This window comes from Zootermopsis nevadensis, unplaced genomic scaffold (genome assembly GCF_977971745.1).
Source record: "Zootermopsis nevadensis isolate Lab colony 2312 unplaced genomic scaffold, Znev_1.0 Znev_ptg000040l, whole genome shotgun sequence".
Classification (NCBI taxonomy): domain Eukaryota; kingdom Metazoa; phylum Arthropoda; class Insecta; order Blattodea; family Termopsidae; genus Zootermopsis; species Zootermopsis nevadensis.
In genome coordinates, this window is record NW_028259172.1 from 295,670 (window position 1) to 318,092 (window position 22,423).

At 39.7% G+C, this 22,423-nt stretch overlaps 1 protein-coding gene and 1 long non-coding RNA gene across 10 annotated transcripts in view; one reads left to right on the top strand and one right to left on the bottom strand.

Moving 5' to 3' along the window:
- On the top strand, positions 1-19,980 carry LOC147871742 (uncharacterized). The gene is made up of 8 exons (XR_015538344.1): positions 1-676; positions 1,254-1,430; positions 1,880-2,779; positions 4,229-5,055; positions 6,931-7,050; positions 7,430-7,628; positions 12,004-16,756; positions 17,169-19,980. It is a non-coding gene; the product is annotated as an uncharacterized LOC147871742 (long non-coding RNA).
- LOC147871743 (ryanodine receptor-like) overlaps positions 6,210-22,423 on the bottom strand; it is a 24,937-nt gene continuing 8,723 nt past the window's right edge. For 2 of the 9 annotated variants that reach the window (XR_015538342.1, XR_015538343.1), the window contains 2 exons: positions 11,933-22,375; positions 11,068-11,420 (listed from right to left, as the gene is read on the bottom strand). Coding sequence is in view for 1 of the 9 variants with exons in the window: in XM_087360212.1 (XP_087216338.1) it covers positions 12,232-12,256; positions 22,178-22,375 (223 nt within the window). In the remaining 8 variants the exon portion in view is untranslated. Of the gene's footprint in view, positions 6,458-7,842; positions 8,030-11,067; positions 11,447-11,932; positions 22,376-22,423 lie in introns of those variants that run through there. The other 7 variants (XR_015538337.1, XM_087360212.1, XR_015538341.1 and 4 more) reach the window with 6 other exon arrangements.

Consider the following 22,423-nt stretch of genomic DNA (forward strand, 5'->3'; position numbering starts at 1 on the left):
CTTGTGGGGAGATATTTGCGTGATAAATGTATGTGAGTTCATAATGGCAAATATTCAGTCTCTTAAAATGCCATAACGCAAGAATCATTGCTGTAAGTTTCTGTGTGCGAACAGTGATCTTCGTGGCTGTTATTATGTTACGGAATAAGAGACTGGAAATTATGGGGTGTTCTGGTTAGTCGGTTGAGGTTATGTGTCGATGATTAAATAGACGCCACGAGGCATTGATAAGTGACATTTATATACTCAGAAGTGTTTATTATTTGCGGGTTTGGTGCCTTGTACAGTTACTTGAAGAATTTCAATATGTTCGCCTTTGAACGTGAAGTATGCTTGTTTAGCAATGCTGCATGTGTGGTGTGCCCCCAGAACAATAGAACATATTCAATCAACTGCGTCATATGAATGCTGTTTGGGTGGGGAAACGTGATAGTTAAAAATGAATGCATTTTGTCTTCTGGGAATAGCTGAGAGAAGAAGCTTAATTGATCCTTGGGATTCTACTGAGGGGAAAGCTGTCTGTCATCTGACCAGCCTACTGCTTGCCAGGAAATCAGTGGAGTATGTTCAGTACACTTGGCAGGCTCACTTAATATCACAACAGGAAATTGGCTGTGATCACGAAGGGCACTCATGTCTGCTACAGATTTATCTGTCTCTACTTGATGTGCATTTTGTAAGTACACTAGCAATATGATGTATTAGATGTGCTTGTCATGTGATAGAGTTAAGTCTGTCCAAGAATATGTGGCACTGTTTATCATTACAGTGCCGTTTGTAACTTTGTTGTTGTATTTCCTGGTGATCAGATTTCAAATATCACCATATTTGTGGAAAGAAAAAAGGCTTTAAAGCACAGTGAAACTAAAATCAGTGACAACTGAAGTTGCATAGGACTGATGTGTGTGGGAAGGAGTGGCAGAGTTTTTAGTGAAAATTTTATGATGTGTGGAATAATGTCAGCCCACATGTCTAATGTTTTTTTTGCAGTTGGGGGTGGGGGAGAAAAGAAAGGTTCCAGTATGAATCTGTGAGATAGGGAGGTTACTTTTTGTTTCACAGTCGTGACGTATATTAGAAGTGTTAACTTGTGAATGGGTTGGTAGTGAACATGACAAAATCTGTCTTGTGAAAATGGAAGGTGCGTGCTCATTGGCTAAGGTAGAAGTGTTAACTGTGTGTTCTTAGAGGAGTGTGATACATGTATGGTGGAATCTTTATTTCTTGAATGTGAATGTATTTTTTTTTTCTAGGAGTAGCAGATTACATGAAATAGAATGATCCTTCTGAGCGGCATGCTTTATGTAACCTGACCTTCATACAGCTTGCCATAGAAGCAGTAGCAACAGTTGGCAGACTGACTTGATATCAGAACAGGAAACCTGCTGGGAGCATGGAGGAACCCTCTGTCTGAACTTGGCATGTGTTGTGTAAGTACATGAGCATTAGGATGTATTTGATGTGCTTGTCTTATGAGAGACTTAAGTCTGACCAATATTATATGTGGTATTGTAAATGAATACAGCGGCATTTGTAACCTTGTTATATTTTGTGGTGCTCTTAATTCTAATATTGCCATATTTGTGAGATAAAAGTGATTTTAATGGACAGTAAAAGTAAAATAATGCTCTGACAGAGGCTGATTGCAAGATGGATGTTTGGTCTTACGTGTCTAATCCCCGGTAAGTCTATGAACAGCATTCCCCCCCGCCCCCATTTCAGATTAAATATTTGAATAAGCAGGAGGCACCCATTAGATAAAATAAGTTGGCGTGAGATTGTTCCATTTCAGACGACTTTGCCTCCAATGTCTTATGAAAGTGGCCCCTTGAGATTCTAGATTTCTTGTGTATCTTACACCTTTCCTGGTATATTGCAGGAGGAGTGCACCAAATTAGACAGACACTGACGTCCGACAGAAGACCACTTGTGTCCCCGATGGTTGGCCGTCCTGTTGCTGAGTGCGTACATGGAGAAGAGGAACGTAAATTTTGTGTGCCTCTGGAGAGGTGGTGCAGTTTTCTGTTATTTAACCCATTCACAGGGGCTTGCTCTGTTGTGGTAATTGTGTTGCAAGTGTGATACCAACTTAGATATAAATCATGTGAACGTGTAAGGTGTGGATGTCTAGTTATGTATGTAGGGTGTTCTACGGAGTGTAGTAAAATAGTAAAAATGTCGGCCGCAGTCACATTGCGTTAATAAGAGACTGCTTCATAGTGTGGTGGCCAACACATCTCGGAATGAGAGAGAGTTTGTCATGTGTGACAGGCTGTAAGTTGCAGGTGCTCTTGGCTTTGGCCACAGCTTGTCACCAAAGATGTGATTCCTCTTCCTGGAAAGAATATGGTTTTGCCTTTTATCAGCTTCATCCCATTTCACATTCTCAGTTCAAGCTAATGCCACAGGAAGATCTTCAAAACGTCAGTCATTCTGAATCTGTTCGGAAGCAGATGGGGGGGCTCTGCAGTTTCGCTCGTTTAGGAAGTGCGGTGATGAAGATCTCTGGCATAGCTATACCGGACAGTGTTGATAATAGTGGATGTCCGTTTTCTGACCCAAGAGGACTTTAAAAGTGTGCTGACCACGCATTACTTAGTTTGTATTTTATCTATGTAAATCTGTAAAGAGATGTCAAAGCGGGAGGTAACGGGAATACTTAGTGATCATCACCGAGAGGGAGTTTCCAAACAGTCGTTAACGGGAGATGCGCAATAGCAGTTGTCCTATGATCGAAAAGTGTGACTTGCCAGTGATGAGATTGCTTTATGTAAGTCAGGTAAGTGCAATGAGTTTTATGGATTGTGTGTGTTTTGCTGCAAGTGGTTTTCGGCGAATATTGCCGGCATTAATTTTGTTGGTAGTGTATTAAGTGTTGATTGCTGCATGTGCCAAAATGAAGTCTGACGAAGGGAAGTTCGTGTTCTTGAAGTACAGTCACCAGTGGGCTGGGTCGTTGGGTGTGTTATAGATGCTCGTGAAGTACAACCTGGTGGCAGAGGGGCTGTGTAGTGGCGACATATGCAATAATCGTTTATAGTGCTTCGTTCATTGAGCTGTAGTTTACGAAATCCCACCTGTTTTCATAAATGATGGAAGATATTTAGGTTATGGAAATGTTTGGTAGTTGGTGTCTTATAGGTGATGTTGGTCGGACTTTTCAAATGACGCAGCTCGCGAGTCGTCTCCGCCCTTCTGCAAATTTAGTTGTAAGAAATTATCACGCAGGGAAAATGTCTCTGCTGAATTTGCGTGATGTCTTGAGTGCCAACATGAAATGTGACGAGAATAAGTTCGTGTTGGAAAGGACGTGGACGATTTCACTGGGTAATTTACAGGTAGACGTGCAGGTATTCAAGATTTGTGTCTGGTATCAATCTGAGCAGGGTGTCGAAGGTTGCTATGTGCAGTAACATTCCGGCGACCGAGAGGTTATGTGACGAATGTGCCCTAGGATGTAGGCGATCTAGTGGCGAATTGTGGGCTGCTTGTTTCATAGTGCTTCGTGCTAAGTTGATTGAGATGTAGTTTTTCGGGTGTGGTTGGATTCATAAATTATTTTAAGATTTTTGAGGTTATGGAAGTGTTTGGTAGTTGGTTTCTTATAGGCGATGTTGGTAGCTGTTTCGCCTTAATTTTTTTTCTCTAGTTCCTGTCATTTTTAAGGGAGAAGATGTGTCTCTATCGGTAGTCACGGAATAACGTTTGAGGTCTTTATAAGTTTACAGTCTTTGGAGTGGTATTTCAGTCAGCATTTGGTTCGGCGGTGCCGTGTAGTGTTCGCGGACGGGCATGTACCTCAGGGGTATTGACGGTAGATGACAGGACAGTTCGTCAGGGTGCGCACATATTGATCATTGAATATCCCTCGTGCTCCGCCCGTGGCGGGATGTGTTCGCTGTTTTTCAGACGTTGCCGTCTCTGCGTGCGAGAAGATGGCGCAGTTCTTCTGCTGGTATTGTTTACTTCGGACGGCGTGATGGTAGGATGCATGCTGAATCCAGTGCAGCTTCACTCTCTTATACTGCCAGAGCGTGCAAGTTTATTTGAACTGATGTTTGTCATCTTTCTCCCGTGTGAAGTACGTAAAGTGGGAAATATTTTGGTTGCACGAAAGGCCGGATTAGTTGCCAGTAGGTTATTAATGTGGTGTAGAGTGACTTCGTAGTAAGAATTAATACTGGTCTCTCAATGCGGATGTTTATTTCTGTACATGGTTTTGTTTCAGACAGGCGTGAATGCAAGCATATGGGATACTCCAGCCGTTACGCAGTTTCGAGTCCATCATTACTACGAAGTTAGCAAGACTTTGCACCGGGAGCTGACATGATTATTGTGCATGATGGACACAATTCATCAGGCGATGCGGTTGGGATGACCCACAGACACGTGGTGGCAGCCTCTGTTTTTGTGACTTGCATGTGGAAATTCAGTAGCTGTTGATTTAAATTTGTGCAAGAGCTTATCGCTGTGAAGAAGCTAGGGTTACAGGTTGTAATGTTGGTTATGTGGCCACCATACCACAGTTGCCCACTTTTGATTCCTAGTGACCAAGTATGGGGTGTTCGTAGCATGCCTCACAATGCCACAAGGAAGACCTCAGGCCCTCGTGTGATCTCCTTGCTTTCCGAGGAGGTGTACTGTTATAGATTTAGTGTGAGTGCCTTGTCTGTCTGAAAGAGGAGTTTGAGATCAGGGGATGTGCTGAGTGGCAACTTTCATGTGAACTGTTGGAATTATCTGGATGCATTATACTTATAAGATTGTTTGTCTTTATAGAGGCTTATAAGAGGTTGTGCCATCCGAGCCCTGGTGACATCACGCAGGTGAACGAGTGTGCTCTGCGAGCCAACATTTGTGGCAATGGACGTTGCATTGACACTCCTGATGGATACCGGTGTGACTGCTACCCAGGATACTTTGCCCTTGCAGATATTGATGAATGCTCTGAACTAAACTATTGTCAAGGAGGGCAGTGTACAAATACTCCTGGAAGTTTCAGCTGTGTCTGCCCACCAGGATTTGATGTGTCTTCTGATGGAAAATACTGTACAGGTTGGTTCTGGTTATATCATATTGTTTTGTTTGTGTTTTAATTTAAAGTAAAGTTGTTCTGTTCTAATCAAGTATAAAGTGTGAAAATATTATAAAAATTTAATCAGAATTGAAGAGAATGACAACTAAAAGCAGTGGATTTTCCATGTGAATACATTTTTGTAAGATTTGAGGTTTTCACAGCGGTGAGTATGAAGATTTCCGTCTTCTGGGTTATTGCGCTGTGTAGTCTGGTCGATGTTAACCAACGTTTCAGAGGTCATACTGCCTCCGTCATCAGAGTATAAAGATTTCCGTCTTCTGGGTTGTTGCGCTGTGTAGTCTGGTCGATGTTAACCAACGTTTCAGAGGTCATACTGCCCCCGTCATCAGGGCCCTGAAGATGAAGGCAGTATGACCTCCGAAACGTTGGTTAACATCGACCAGACTACACAGCGCAGCAACCCAGAAGATGGAAATCTGAATACATTTTCGTCACATGAGGAAGATTACATTTCAAAATAGCACACAATTCTATGTGATATTGGTTATGTTGTATTTTTTAAAGAGTTTTACTCTTTAGTATGAAAATTCCTGATTTAAACAGTTGAAAGCATGTATTGTTTCTTCAGTTAGGGAGAAAAAAAATTAAACCATCTTCTCTGATCTCTTGCATGAACCTAATATTAAACTGGTGTGGTGCTACAGTTTTATACCATATTATTTAAATACAAGTAATTGTACTTGCGAAGTTTCCTATTTCGAATGTTTCCGAGCTTGACAACATTCTGTAGCTGTAGTGATACGTGATACCAACGGTTTTGATCGTTGTATTTCAGACCATGATGAATGTAGTCAGACTGGAATGTGTGTATAAATATGGATGGTTTTCCTTCAAATGTCACTGTCACAGTGGATTTATTCTCTCACCATCTGGACATGCATGTGTTGGTAAGATGTCGTTTGCCAAATGTACAAAACTTCCTAGGTAACAAGTCAGTAGAAACTTTTAGTCAGATTAAGTAATGAATTACCAGTAATTAACTGACCGTGGAGCGGAGTCCTGCTCGGGAAGCTAATAGTCACTTAGACAGCTGTCAGAAGCCATACCTTTCTTTTATTCCAAAATATATATAGAACATTTTGTTCTAAATAACAGTTTTTAATTTTTGTTTCGGATATTGATGAATGTTATGAGAACGCAAGAGTCTGCCTGAAGGGACGTTGTGAAAATATACCTGGATCCTACCGGTGTGTGTGTGTGCCAGGATGGTTTTACGCCATCATTGGATGGGACATTCTGTGTAGACTTGGGATGAATGTTCTCAAACAGGGATGGCAAATGTGTCAACATCGATGGTTCATTTAAGTGTGTCTGTGATTCTGGTTATCGACCGGGCAAAACATTAACCAACATGAATACCTGCAAAAAATTAAATTAAACATTTGAAAACTAATGACTTAAAATATTTTTAGAGAACTTATCATCATATTTAAGGTATAGAGATGATGTTTTCACAGATGCGACATGTAGATTCTGTATAATAAAGATGCGTCAGTCAAGCCAGCACTGGTCACTGATTTTCATTTGAGTTTTCAAAGCACCGCTTTGGTGAGATTTGACGTTCTTATGGCATTGAAGATGGTGATTGTTCTGGGTTGTTTTTCCAAATGGGCTTATAGGTAGATACCAACATTTCAGAGAAACAGCCCCTAAGCTGTAGACAGTATCTTTCTCTGAAACATTGTGTATGTACCTTTGAGTCCCCATGGCGTTACAACCCACAAAATAATTATCATCAACAGTTTCATGTTGTTTGGTAATAAAAGGTAGAATATAAACTTGGGTGCTTTTAGGTGGTTCAAGATACAGCACATCCTCAATTTTTGTTTCAGATATAGATGAATGCATAAGCAACCCCTGTCAACATGGGTCCCGTATAAATTCGCAAGGCAGTTTCCGTTGTGAATGTACCACAGGGTTTATACTTGGTCCAGATGGAAGATCATGTCTTGGTAAACATCACTATAATATATTAAATTACTCATAGGGAGTGACATTACTGAATTCTACACATATTCAAAATGCACATCATATAAACACACCATATGCAGTACAACGACGCATCCTTCCTGCCGTGACCCTCTAAAATTATACGCGTTTGTCATACAATGAATCATTCTTGATTTTGAGTACTGCTGTCGAATGTGTTGCACGGGCTTTCCAAGGTACCGTACGAGTGTCCATTTTGTATCCTACGAAACGGACATTTTAATTGTAATCTCATTTGAAGATACAACTGATAAAGTTAATTATATATATATATATTGATAATTAAGAAATAATTTCTAGAAAATTAAGTCTACTATTTTAGGATCTCTGATGGTGTTGCAGTCTGTGCCACTGTCACACTTGAAATTGTGCGTGTTAGTACATCTGTCAATAACCTAAGCAGGGGACGCTACTTGCTGCAGATACGCGCCGTGATCTGCGCTACTCCCAGTTCCGAGATGGTCAGTGCTTGAATCCAACTGCGATGCCAGTAACAAAGTCAAGTTGCTGCTGTTGTACTGAATGACGTTTAATGGGGATGGTATGTGTTGTTCAGTTTATGTATTTCTCTGAATTTTATTAGAAATTTTACTCAGTTCTGAATACATAATAAGGTCTGTCTGTCTGTCCACACGATTCATCTCCCAACATACTCACTGAATTTTAACAACATGTAATATGGGAGATCTGTATTTTGGGAAGGATATTTTGTAGTTGGACATATGAAAAGGGGATACAAAAAATAGATTTCAATGTAAGTTTTTACACATATGTACCTTTAACTCCTGTATTATGGATATAACTTAAAATGAAGAAACATCAGATCACAGAAATCCATGATATGAGGCTTGGTAAAGAAGAGGTCTCAAGTGTTGATTATATTAATTTCATTTAGCCGGAGCGCAATTGAAGGTGTGTTGGTGTATAAAAACTGCATGTCATCTGTGTACAGAATGAATGATATCCATAAGAACTATTATTCTATTTATCTACATATGGGTTTCAAACTCACAATAGATAACGAGAAGCCTGAGGGAAAGAGACCGCTGGTGAGACCTAGACGTAGATGGGCAGATAATGTTAGGCGGGATCTATGGGAGATAGGAGTTGAAGGAGACTGGATTTTGTTGGCCCAGGACAGGGTCCGGTGGAGGGCTTTGGTTAATTCTGTGATGAACCTTTGGGTTCCGTAAGCTATCTGGTTGGTTGGGTCCACTATTTGGGAAGCCTGAGGGGAAGAGAGAGCTCGGGAGACCTAGACGTAGATGGGAGGATAATCTGAGGCGGGATCTATGGGAGATAGGAGTTGAAGGAGACTGGATTTTGTTGGCCCAGGACATGGTCCGGTGGAGGGCTTTGGTTAATTCGGTGATGGACCTTCGGGTTCCGTAAGCCATCTGGTTGGTTGGGTCCACTATTTGGGAAGCCTGAGGGGAAGAGACCGCTGGGGAGACCTAGACGTAGATGGGAGGATAATCTAAGGCGGGATTTATGGGAGATAGGAGTTGAAGGAGACGGGGTCCGGTGGAGGGCTTTGGTTAATTCGGTGATGAACCTTCAGGTTCGGTAAGCCATCTAGTTGGTTGGGTCCACTGTTTGGGAAGCCTGAGGGGAAGAGACCCCTGGGGAAACCTAGACGTAGATGGGAGGATAATATCAGGCGGGATCTATGGGAGATAGGAGTTGAAGGAGACTGGATTTTGTTGGCCCAGGACAGGGTCTGGTGGAGGGCTTTGGTTAGTTCGGTGATGAACCTTCGGGTTCGGTAAGCCATCTGGTTGGTTGGGTCCACTATTTGGGAAGCCTGAGAGGAAGAGACCACTGGGGAGACCTAGACGTAGATGGGAGGATAATGTCAGGCGGCATCTATGGGAGATAGGAGTTGAAGGAGACTGAATTTTGTTGGCCCAGGACAGGGTCCGGTGGAGGGCTTTGGTTGATTCGGTGATGAACCTTCGGGTTCCGTAAGCCATCTGGTTGTTTTGGTCCACTATTTTAAAAGCCTGAGGGGAAGAGACCTCTGGGGACTTTTGGGGGCCCCGATAGGGAAATTCTGTACGTCACTACTTCTCGACTGGGACTTACCGCTGAGGAACAAAAGCAGAAACCCTTGGCAGGCTCTGTGTTTGCTGCCTGGTATAGGGGTGTCTGCCCTCGCACCTGCCAACAATGTCATTCTTACCACCCCCAGCAAATGATATTATAAATAGAGAAAATTGTTTCACATAGTTTCCTGTATTTTCTGGTCAAAGCCAACATGATAAATCTGATTCAACATTATTATCAGTGGAACTTAAACATGTAGTTGTAAAAGAGCCCCCTTGATTTCAATTAGAATGAAGAATATTTAACAGCTCTCACACAGTCGCAAAATTTTCTACCAAGGGGATTGAAATACATAGATCCCAAAATCAGTCCTTTCAAAGACAGTCTAATTCATTTGAGTTTAAACTAAACAGTTGATGCAACTTTCATTACAATCCATACAAATGTTTTCCTCCAGATTATATAAAATTATTATTGTCTTGACGATCTTTCAGCAAAGTATTCAAATTGTATATGGCCTATTCATTGTGTTTCAAATTGTTACTTCCTCATATTCATAATCGCACTCACGTAAAAAATTCAGTTACAAGATTTAATTGATTCAGAATTGTTAAATGCCCCATCCTAACCTACCAAATAATAACCCAGATCGTGCTGAAACTCTTATGCTCATTTAAGGTACAATATTATGCTTTCAAAGTTTTCCTACGCATGTTCATTATGAACAGGGAATTGAACATTGAACTGTCTACAATGAGTCCACATGTCAGGTTAAGGGAAACAAAATTAATTCAAAGTAGACAACCAGCAGGACAACGACATATCTCAATCTGACTACTCTCTCCTTTTTATAACATTCAAGACAAAGATCTGACACCAACATGACAAGTGGGCATTAAACAACTGTTTCTGTGTGTGTTTACATTCATAGTTGCTCAACCTGGTTCACACTCTCACAACCATTTCAGTAACATCCCTTCTTCTTCAAACTGCTTGTTAATACGATCTTTGCCATCAGCTTTACATAATCTGTCTGTCCGTTAAACAGTACAACTGCTCGATGTTGCTAAATTATGAACATTATTGCTAACAAAAATTGTAAAACTGCACACGCATAGCTGCAAAGACATATAACTTTAAACAGAGTAATTCTTTGCTTCATTCCTAAAAAATTCTACACTTAACCTTACTGTGCTACATAATGACTGTGGTGCCCCACCCCCTCGCATAGGGGAAATTAAGATTCGAGGTGGACTGCAAATTAATCCTTACAACAAGCAGTAAAAACTTTGACAATTAATAGTGGGAATTACATTTTAACTTTTACTTTGCAGTTAACATCGTCCTCACATCACTCTTCAGCATTTTAAATTTGCCTTTCTCCTTATTTTTCAACAGTCAATTGACTATTATTAATGTATAAAATGTTTTAATTTCCTGTATTTTGCAACTCGTAATGTATTAAATGCAGAATTGGGAAATGAGCACATTTTAAGACATAATTAAATGAAAGATTATAAGCACTCTATTATAAAACACCTAAACATAAAATAAACTGTTCTCTACAAGGAACAGAGCTATGGATTTCTGAAGATTAGATGACAAGAGGAGGCAAAATGAAATAGGTGAAGAATCTGTTATAAGCTTCACTTCAAATTTTTCCTTCCAATCTACTTTGCAGTTTCAAAATATATGTAAGTATTAAATGCTGAACTGGACTCCGAGCTCAATTAAGCAGAAAAAATTCCATATTTTTCTAAAGAAAGAGAAATTTAAAACTACAACCCTACATTCTGTGGAAGGGAAGCAGCCTGAGGATTTTGCCTGGAAGGGGGGGGGGGGGGGGGGGGGCAGAATAAAACAGAGAACCGCGGTTCAGATTTCTGCTCAAGTCCTTCTGGCTGTCCATGAAGAACCACAGCAATCATCACAAGTACTTATCAAGGTGTATGCACATCACAGGTACAAATTAAATACAGTGTTGTAAAAGCATTGCAGTGTAATACATAAAAAAAGAAATTGCCTCACATCAGTTCAGTATTTAAAGTTACTGAATCAGACTTTTGTGTTTTAAAACTTGTGTAAATGGCTGGATTCTTTCTTTTTCAACTCCAGAGCTTTGAACAAGTGGTTTTGGTTAAAGATTGTTGATTGATATGATGTCTGTTTGGACCAACTTTGCTGCTCCCTCATAAATATATTTTTGCATAACCCCCCTCTTTCTCTCATCTCCTCTTACACACGTTGGATGTGGTAATTCCAAGGCTGAGAGATGAGAAGTTAGCTTCTGTTAGGGACAGACAAAATCAAGGCCTGGAACAGGTGTTCTTTTGCTTGTATGCACATCCGAATAAGAAAACCAAGGTAAAATGTTTTCTCTAACAGATTCAACTACTTGCGATAATTTTGTTGGTTCTGTTTATCAGCTCATCAAGGCCGTGTTTTAGTCACGTGTCTCTTTAGTTGACTGGATTGTTCACTGTATAGTTTATTCATTTTTGTTTATTTGCATCGTCCAGAATTATGTTCAGAGTAGATTCATCATGTGATTTTAGGTGTCAGGACACTGAACCTACAGTGCACTTGCAGCTCCCTGCACAGTACAGAACAAGGAACAGTCCATTGCATAGAACAGCCACTTGCATGAGTGAAGAAAGAACTCTGATAGTCACTTGTTTATAAAGTCACCAGGGAAAGGTACCTACTAACCTAACGTAATTAGGATACGACAGATATTAGAACTGTGTTTGAATCATGAAAAAGTTTGTACTCTCAAGGGGCTCCACAATGTTGACTTACCTGCTTCTGCCCCATCTATATCGGCTACTGCGAGCACGTACAGAACTGATATGAATTTGTGTTGCTTTCAGCACATCTGGTGGAAAAAGTGATGGCATATATCGATGGGACGAGCCCGTCTTTTCCCGTGTTGGGAGATGCTCGTAGTCAGTTGCCTCGCTCCATGTCAGCGATCTTCTACCTCTTGGCTGACTAGTATTTCAAAGTTAATGAATGGGTAAGTAGTTGATAAGATATGTGAATTGTGCTTCCTTTAATCTTAATTTCTTTGGATTCTCTTTTTGAATATTCTACCTTCCTTAATGCCCTCGCTTCACTTCTGTACTGTAACACCAAGACAGACATTTCATTACAAAACTTTGTTAGCATTTCTTCCTTGATTTTGTCTTCAGTGTCCTTGTAAGTATGAAGCTAGTAATTTAGTCCTGTCAGTAACTGTTTCAGGTCGTGTGGGGTAATTCCTGTAAAACCCATATCTTACTTTTCTGTACTGAAATTTTAAAATTGTGCCATGCACATGAAATGTTCAACTCGAACACGAACCTTTGAAGTTCCTCTCCAGAATTATTAATGGACATACATAAGTGTTTGTGGAAGAGTCCTTAGTGTTATGGGTGCAAATATCTGAATGATTTTGACACCGATTATTGCCGTGCAGTGTGGAAACAGTGAACACAAGTATATATTTATTTTCACAGTCTATACACAAACGTTGTAATTAAATGATGTTGTTAAAATTATATAATATTAAAACATTATGTAGTATAAAATATTATATTTTGGCGCTTTTTATCGTAAATACGATTTTACATTATTTAGCGCTTTTTTACGACATGTTTCGAATTTACAAGAAATAACCCAAGGGAAGCAAACAAAATTTCAATGGTTGCAGAACCCAAACAAAACAAATGCGGATAATCTATGTAACGTGAGACGTGAGGCTAGTAGAACCTTTAGGACTAAGAAAAGGGAATACCTGAAGGGCAAAATTGCTGAACTTGAGACAAATAATAAGGAAAAAAACATCAGAGACCTGTACAGAGGCATTAATAACTTTAAGAAAGGATATCAACCCCAGACCAATTTGGTAAAGGATGATAGTGGCTATTTGCTTGCAGATCCAATAAAAATTGTGAATAGGTGGAAAAATCTCTTTAGCGAGCTCTCAAATGTTCATGATACTGGTGGTATTAGACAGATTAAAATGCATACAGCTGAACTGTTGGTGCCAGAACCTAGCTTAGATGAAGTGGAACTAGCCATTGGGAAGTTGAAAAGTTATAAATCTCCAGGAATTGATCAGATTCCAGCAGAATTAATTAAAGCAGGTGGCAAAGGGTTGCATATGAGGATCCATAAGCTTATTCAGTTAATTTGGGATAAGCAAGAGATGCCACAACAGTGGAAGGAATCCATAATTATTCCTGTTCATAAGAAGGGGGACAAGACTGAGTGTGGTAATTACCGAGGAATATCGCTGCTATCAACCTCATACAAAATTCTATCAAACATTCTTTTGGCAAGATTAATTCCATGTGCGAATGAAATTATTGGGGATCATCAGTGTGGGTTCAGACGAAACAGATCAACGATTGATCAGATCTTTTGCATTCATCAGATACTAGAGAAAAAATGGGAGTTCGGTGGGACCGTACATCAGTTATTTATAGATTTCAAAAAAGCCTATGACTCTGTGAAGAGAGAAGTGCTATATAATATTCTTATTGAATTTGGTATACCAAAGAAGCTAGTGGGTCTAATAAAAATGTGCTTAAATGAAACCTGTAGCAAAATTCGAGTATGTAAATATGTATCTGAGACATTCCTCATCAAGAACGGTCTAAAACAAGGAGATGCTTTGTCTCCCTTGCTCTTTAACTAGAATACGCCATCAGGAAGGTCCAAGATAGGCAGGAGGGTTTGCAATTGAATGGGACACATCAGCTATTGGCATTTGCTGATGATGTTAATTTATTGGGGGACGATATAAATACAATAAAGAGGAACGCAGAAGTTTTACTAGAGGCTGGTAGACAAGTGGGGCTGGAAGTAAATTCAGAAAAAACTAAGTACATGTTAGTATCTCGTCATCAGAAGACAGGCGGGCAAAATCATATTAGGGTGACTAATAAATCCTTTGAAAGGGTTACAAAGTTCAAATATCTGGGAACAACAATAACAAATCAAAATGACACTCGTGAGGAAGTTAGGAGGAGACTAAATTCCGGAAATGCTTGCTACTTCTTAGTTCAAAATATTTTGGCTTCCGGTCTGATTTCTAAGAACCTGAAAATTAAAGTATACAAAACAATAATCTTGCCTGTTGTTTTGTATGGGTGCGAAACATGGTCTCTCACTCAGAGGGAGGAACACAGATTGCAGGTGTTTGAGAATCGGGTGTTGAGGAGGATATTTGGGCCTAAGAGGGAAGATGATGGGGCGTGGAGAAAACTGCGTAATGACGAGCTTAAAAATCTGTACTGCTCCCCCAAGTACTGTCAGGGTAATTAAGTCGAGAAGAATGAGATGGGCGGGACACGTAGCGCGCATGGATGGGACGAGAGGTGTGCACCGGGTATTGGTTGGGAAGTCTGAGGGGAAGAGACCTCTGGGGAGACCTAGACGTAGATGGGAGGATAATCTCAGGCGGGATCTATGGGAGATAGGAGTTGAAGGAGACTGGATTCTGTTGGCCCAGGACAGGGTCCGGTGGTTGGTTGGTTCGGTGATGAACCTTCGGGTTCTGTAAGCCATCTGGTTGGTTGGGTCCACTATTTGGGAAGCCTGAGGGGAAGATACCTCTAGGGAGACCTAGACGTAGATGGGAGGATGATCTCAGGCGGGATCTATGGGAGATAGGAGTTGAAGGAAACTGGATTTTGTTGGCCCAGGACAGGGTCCGGTGGAGGGCTTTGGTTAGTTCGGTGATGGACCTTCGGGTTCCGTAAGCCATCTGGTTGGTTGGGTCCACTATTTGGGAAGCCTGAGGGGAAGAGACCTCTGGGGAGACCTAGACGTAGATGGGAGGATAATCTAAGGCGGGATCTATGGGAGATAGGAGTCGAAGGAAACTGGATTTTGTTGGCCCAGGACAGGGTCCGGTGGAGGGCTTTGGTTAATTCGGTGATGAACCTTCGGGTTCGGTAAGCCATCTGGTTGGTTAGTTAGTTTATTCTTAAATATTTTCAGATTACTTGTTACAGTGTTTTTATGTTATAAACTTGTCATTAATTTTGGCTCATGACATGTTTTTGGTGGTGCTCAGATGTGTAAAGCTCTGAAGAAGTAGTGTAGTAGTCACGTTATATAAATTCTTGTGACTTGAATAGTGCCCATTTCAATCCCTTATACGAGCCAGAGAAGATTGTGTGCTGGCATGACAGCTGTGTCGTAGAGAAAGTAAGCCAAAGCATCACAGTGTAGTTGATAGGGCTGCTGATTTGCATTTGTGATGTACCAGGATATAATCTCAGCTTTAAGATAAGCTGACTAAAGTGTTGTGTGGTTTTCATCAGTCCTTTGAGAAAAACGCTGGAGTTTTTAAGTGTTACCTTTGAAATATTACGTTCTTATGAAGCATAAAGTCTGCTGGGTAAGTTGCAGAAGGCAGAGTGCATTAGCTTTTCTTTTTCAAAGGGCTGTGATATTATTTTATCTCTTACTGAGGAGCACGTACAGCATAATTTTTTTATTTTCTTTTTTCTCATAAAGTTACATTTTTATTCGGACCGGCGATACGGAATGCGCGCTGGTTCGAGTCTCGGGGGAGAAGAAATTTTCTCGTGAGCTTTCGACCGGTGCCAACCCAGCATCGTGAGGAAATTGGGGAACTACAATGAGTAGCGTAATCCGGTCAGGAAAGCTAGCAATGGCTGGGGGTTCGTCGTGCTGACCACACGTCACCCTATATCTGGTTGGATGATCGTTCAACTCTGCTTAGGAATGTGAACATGAGGCCAGCAGTCAAGCTAGTCGGCTTTGGCTCTCTGGAGCTGTTATGCCACGGATTTAATTTTTTTAATGTCTTAATATATATTTTTCTTTAAGAGCTTTAATCAGTACAGTACTGTTAAAGACAGTGGCGGTGGGGGCCAATCATTTTGCCCTGGGTGAGAATGATTAATGAGGTTCCTTAAAAAAATGCATGTAAGACATTTGAGGTGATTTCATTTATTATAATTTTAATGATGTGAAAACTACCTCTCTAGAACGACTTACTTGATTCATGCAAATGGAGAAATATGTCATTGTTGATGAAGATTGATACAAGCTGCCAGCTACACAGAAACATTAAGAAAAGGGTAACTAATGTGTTCAGATAGTACACAATCCATCTTCTGTCAAGGAATGGAAGGAATTTAAAAATTTACATTTCTCTTCTTTAATTTATCAAAAACTTGCTCAGTACCTTCTTCATTGTTTTGGTCTCAGATAAAAGTACATTTATAAGACAAACTACAGCAACAGTATAAGGAGAAAAGGAATTTTATATAAGTACATGTGTGAGGCACACAGGGCCACTACATGCACAATGCTGTTGCCGACAACACCCACTTCCTTTGCCACCACTGATTAGGAAAACGTGAACATTAATAACTGTCCCTTTCTGTGTATAATTTCCACTAGTACAAATTCTAACTGCATTAAATTTTACTGATATTAACTCAAAGTTTCATACCTTCTCTTTATAATTGTTAACATATAAACAGTTTCCCTATAAAAGCTCACAGTTGAAGCACCAGTGGTATATTTATTAGGAAATTTCGTGAGTGGCTGAGCAACTGTTGGCTTCTCAGGAAGGACTCGGCTCATTGGAGTAAGTAGGTAAGTAAGTATGGTATATTAGTTATTGACATCAAGCTAATGGCTGAATATAGATTTTTGTGCTCCTTCTATAGCCAAATTATTGTCTATTATATATTTTTGAGGATTTGTTATCACACAGAGTGGGTTATTTATGGTAGAAAATTAAAAAGTACGACAGTGAAAGCCTCTAGTGGGTTGATGTTCATACCAGGCTTTATAAAAATCCAGCAGTTGATTCAAGAGTTATTATGAGGGAGAAAAATGGGCATTATACTATAAACCTTTGTTTCCCTATAAAATACAGAAAGTAGGATTGTAATTGACAATTTTAGTTTTAAGTTTATCCAAAATTTTTGGAGCCTGGATAGCTCAGTCAGTGTAGTGACTACGGGATGGATGACTGGAGTTCAGTCCCTGACGGAGGCAGAAGATTTTTCCCGTAGCCTGTGCATGCAGACCAGCTCTGGGGTCCACCCAGCTTCCTATCCAGTGGGTACCAGGGTCCTTTCCTGGGGGTAAAGCGCAGCCGGAGTTCGATGCTGACCACTCACCCTCATCTAGTGCCGAGGTCAAGAATGCGTAGGAGCTATACCTCCTCTCCCTGCAAGCATCCTACATGGCGTGTAGCAGAGCTGCTGTACTTTTTTTCCCAATTTTATATTGACTGTCAGTTGACTTTGTTTGCATCTGTACATGTTCTTCATAAATTTAATATGCTTGATGAGCACTTATGATAACTACCAGCGAACTATACTCTCGTCTCGTCTCGCTCTGTTTTGCAAGCTATAGTTCCAATCTGCAGTCAGTCAATGACTGAGAAATTCTCTGACACTTGTTCAGGATGCAAATGGAATCATGCCATAGTCATCCATGAGACTGTGAAAGGCCCCATTCTTTGATGAGAAGATGAATATTGTGATGTTCATGCCCAAAATCAAGCAATGAGTGAGAATATTTAAGGCTCATTGTACAAGGCAAAATATAGCTAATAAAAGCCCACCTTAAAGAATGAGCGAAATGAACAACAGTTTTGAAATGTGACTGTCATCATGGTGTATGCCTGTTATCTCTTGCCCATTTGTCTGGAATTGTGAAAACATATAAAGTACTTCATCTATAATGTTGTTGACGATGGTGTCTACTTAGTAATTTAAAATTTTTGGACCTTTCAATCGTCATTATACTTCCTCAGAAAAACCACTATTTTTGGGATGTGGCTCATCGCCTATCCTCGGGTGTACCTACATCAGAAGGAGCTAATCTTGATATGTCGACATCTTCCAAAACATAGTGGTATTTTGTCACTTTGATGCAGGGCTATAAGTTAATTTTTCATTTCAAAAATCATTCCATGAGCCAAGGAGCCGTAAGTCTACATGTACCCTTTTACTCAAATATTACTGTTGTTGTTGATACCCTTGTACGTAAAATATATATTTGCTGTGACTGACTTCAGCATCTCAAGAATAATTGTTTCTTTCGATACATTGTTGTTTGGACATATATAAAGGCTTGTGTATTTCTATATATTTAAATACAACATAGAGAAATAATGGTATATTACAGTTCATTTAAGGAAATCTATTATTATTGTTATTATAGTAGACAATAAACAATTAGTGGCATAATTTGGTGCAACAGAAGTTTTGTTATAATGTTTGGCACCAAAAATACGTGATTCTTTTCACTTTGTTGTTAGCCACAGAAGTGAAGTTTAATATTGTTTTGTTTATATGCTTGATGATTTCCATGATTAGTATAGATTTCTTATGTTGAACTTGTTCCACTGTGATAAAATCAATTGATTATATTTACAATAATGTTCGTTTTAATTGTTAATATTGATATATCATGAACAGACACTTCATGCACTTTCCATCTGCCAAAGGAAGAATGTAAAATCTGTATGTGTTTATTCAAGAGGCAAGTTACATGGTCCTTGTCAATACCGGCTATTCCACAGCAAGGGCCTTCATAAGTCCTATTTCTGTGAACTGAAGGTGACCATAAAATCTCCAGAAAATACTGAAAAAGGACACTCACTTCAGTAATAGGAAGTAGGAGTGAGTAAGCCTCTGTCTCTTTGTGAAAGGAGAAGAAGGATTTAACAACACAGTCTTCCTGATGCTATTTGCCTGTCAAAAGCTAGAGATAGGGCGGCTGCTGTCAAATATAAAAATAAAGTCAATTTGGCATTTGATAATCAATAACAAACAATTTTTATGGACTTCTAACTTTAATTCCACAACTGCAAAAATGGTCAGGCATACCGCTACATATGGAGTGAGGAAACGGCAGAGAGATAAATCAATAGAATGTTGCGTTGCTAAACATCTGCTAAGTATATGCAATATGATACATGTGGAGGACAAACCAAAAGTAGCTACATGGTGGTTGATTATGAAGCTAAGTAATCTTTAAAATCTGTTGACACCAAATTCCTCTTAGCACACATATATGGAGTAAATATATGGACCGTTCTCAGATAGAAATGCAGAAGATAATAAACACTGCAATTGTTGATCCACACATTTATATGCAATTAATGAGAAGGGCAGGAAAGAAAATCCCTTTCAAAGTTACCGAGATGACAGAGACTTCTTCCATTTCTCAGAACTTTTTCAGAATAATATTCTGACAAAGTTATTTAATAATTTTGGGCAAAATAGATGGTGTGGAAAAGAAATGTATGTTTACGCTTCACCAAGGTTGTAGGCATGTTGTGATATAAGGACTCCCTGGTTGAAAATGTAGAGTTTGGCACTGTGTTAGAGGCATTCAGAAAGAGGTTCTGAGTGGCTTAACCCCATTTTTTCCTTACACAGGGCCTTTAGCAGTTAGCAAGGATAAGAAAAGCGACCTAATGGACCTTCTTAATCTAGTTTTGTTAAGTATTTAATTAATTTATAGGAACCTTCTTTACAATGAAAAAGTGGTATTGTCTTCCAAATGCTATTGAAGACACTGAAAAAGGAGCTTGTTTAATATAGGTTTATGTGTGACTGTTTCTCACGTGTGAATACGAAACTTTACAGGTAGTAATGTTGATTAAAGGGATGTAACGTAACTCTTCATTGTGGGAAAGGATACATGTAAAACCGAAATGTGCTAATTGTTTCCTGTTATCTGTAGTTAGCAAAATTAGTACTTCAAAAATTATGTACCTGAATAAATTGTATAAACATGTGTCTTTTTTTTTGAAAATAATAAAAAAAAGACTGGTTTGTGGGGAATCTACAAAATTTGTTTTTCCTTTCTTTAAAACTTGACTTTAAAAACTTTTACCACTTAACCCACCACCCGTTTATTCGTATCTTAAATTTTTTTATAATTCTGGAATAACGGATAGATCCCTGCTTTATCGACGTAGCTGTACAAAGTTCAGTAATTGTCCAGTATGACAGTTGTAGTTCATGATATTTCCAGTAGATAGTGGTTTATATGTTGCCAGTAAATGTCGCACGCGAACGTCTTGGTTATGATTACAGGTAAATGAAAGACTTGTGTGTAAGAGTACACTCGTATGCTAGATTCTAGGTAATGATAAGTGAAATAATCTGAAGGAACGAATATTGATTTTGATATGACGATATCTGAATTAACATTTATAATCTCCTCTGAGATTACTAGATCGTATTTGACAGCTTTTATGCGTTTTCGAAGTTCACGAGCTATAGCAGAACATTTTGTGGGTGTTTTTATACGACGGCGTGTTGTTTGCTGTCACCCGTGGTTAAGCTTAATTAATGTGCTTCGTGTGAATCAGTCTGTGTTGTGGATTACGGATTGCAAGCAGAAAGGTGGCCAGTTGTCAACTGATGTTTCGGTGCGATGCACACATGTGTGAAGTAAGTGGTTTACATTTTAAGTGTGTATACGTCATTGACATGTGTTTGCAGTAAGCAGGATGGCTAGGTGGCACTAGGACTGAAACTCATTGAATGCTTTCGTGGGACTAATGAATTATAAATCGAATGGACTAGTGTTGACCCTGTAAGTTATAACTGGATGAAAATGTTACCGTGTAATAGCAATTACAGGAAACAAGCTCTGACCAGTAAATTGACGGTAAGTCGTATTTGTGAATGAAGATGGCTTCATCACTTCTGTATTTTAAAGGTGCAAATTCGTACTTTTCAAAATGTTACCAAAGAGCTCCCTTCTTTCCATGACATGAATGAGTGGGATGTACCATTCGAAGGTCTCACAACTTGTATTGTTTCAGGAAAGTTGTGTTCAGACATATTCTGGCAAATGGTGATGGCAGTAAATGTTAGGACATTTTCAGAATATTTTATAAAACCTTGGAATGTAACAAGACATTTACTGGTGTTAATATTTTAGTTCTTCATACCAATTTCATGACATCCCAAATGACAGTTGCATGGCATATTAAGAACATATGGAGATGCGCACAGTTACAACACGACTGGCAGTCGGTTACCTCTACCGACAACCCCGGACTTTTCTGTCTACCAACTGTCGTTGGCCCTTCGAATTATATGAAAGCGCGCAGACGAACGACTTTTCAGTTGTTCTGCCTTTCATTTCGTAAGAGCATTTGCAGACAGTAGACGATTGTCAAACATGGATTTTGTTGAAACTGCTATAGTACGTGCACCTGTGATTCGCCTCAATAAAAGGAGGAAAAGGAATTACTGGGTGCATCCATTATACAGTGAGAGACTGTTCAAAGGAAAATTCCATACTATGTATAAAACATTACGGAATTATCATGCAAAATTCTTTTCATATTTTCGCACGAGTACACAAAGTTTTGATGACGTTCTATTATTGCTGAGACCGAGTATAACCTATCAAGATACGGATATGCGTCTCGCTATTTCACCTAAAGAAAGACTGGCACAACTGAACAAATCTCTTGCCAAAGTACTCTTTTAACATTGATGTTTGCATAATCTTTTAATTTTTTGTCATAAAGACACCTCTTCAATTAATTCTTCGATATTCTCTTCTTGCAACATTCCTGACGTCTGTACTCGGCGAGCATAGAGAGAAGAATGTGGAACAAAAGAACGACTGTTTAGTCGTACGTGTACCCATGCTCATGGACTGAACTGTCGTGTCGTTTATGGGTCGTATGCTTCAGCCGACAACGACAGAACAGTCAGCCGACGGTTAAGTCTTACGTGTGCGCTGGCCCTTAGACTAAACATTTTGTAAAACTAAAAGTAAAGTTAAATTGCTACGGGCCATGAGGGTGCTTGGGGGGAGAGGAGGTGTAGCTCCCACTCGTTCTCAACTCAGGCACTAGACGGAGGCAAGTAGTCAGTGTCACGACCTGGCCGCGACTTACTCCTGGGGAAAGGACCCCTGGTACCCATTATCTGTCATAGTATTGAATGTGAACAGAAAGGAAGATCGTGTGTGTCCTGTATCATGAATATTTATCGTCTGTCACGAGGTGTTCACATTTACCTCAGCATTCGTTCCATCTCAATTAATTCCAAAATATCGATGCGTCTGTCTTCTTCTGGAATGTGAAGTGCCAACACGAACACAGCGTCTTCACACAGCGTACTCCAACCACGAATGTCTGACAGCTTCAGGGCGTGCACTTGCAGAGATTGATTAGGTACTCGTGCCCACTGATGAGGTTTTAAGTCTTGGTGGAAACTGTAAGAAAAAGAGAAACAATGATTTATTAAAGGGTGCGTTTTAATA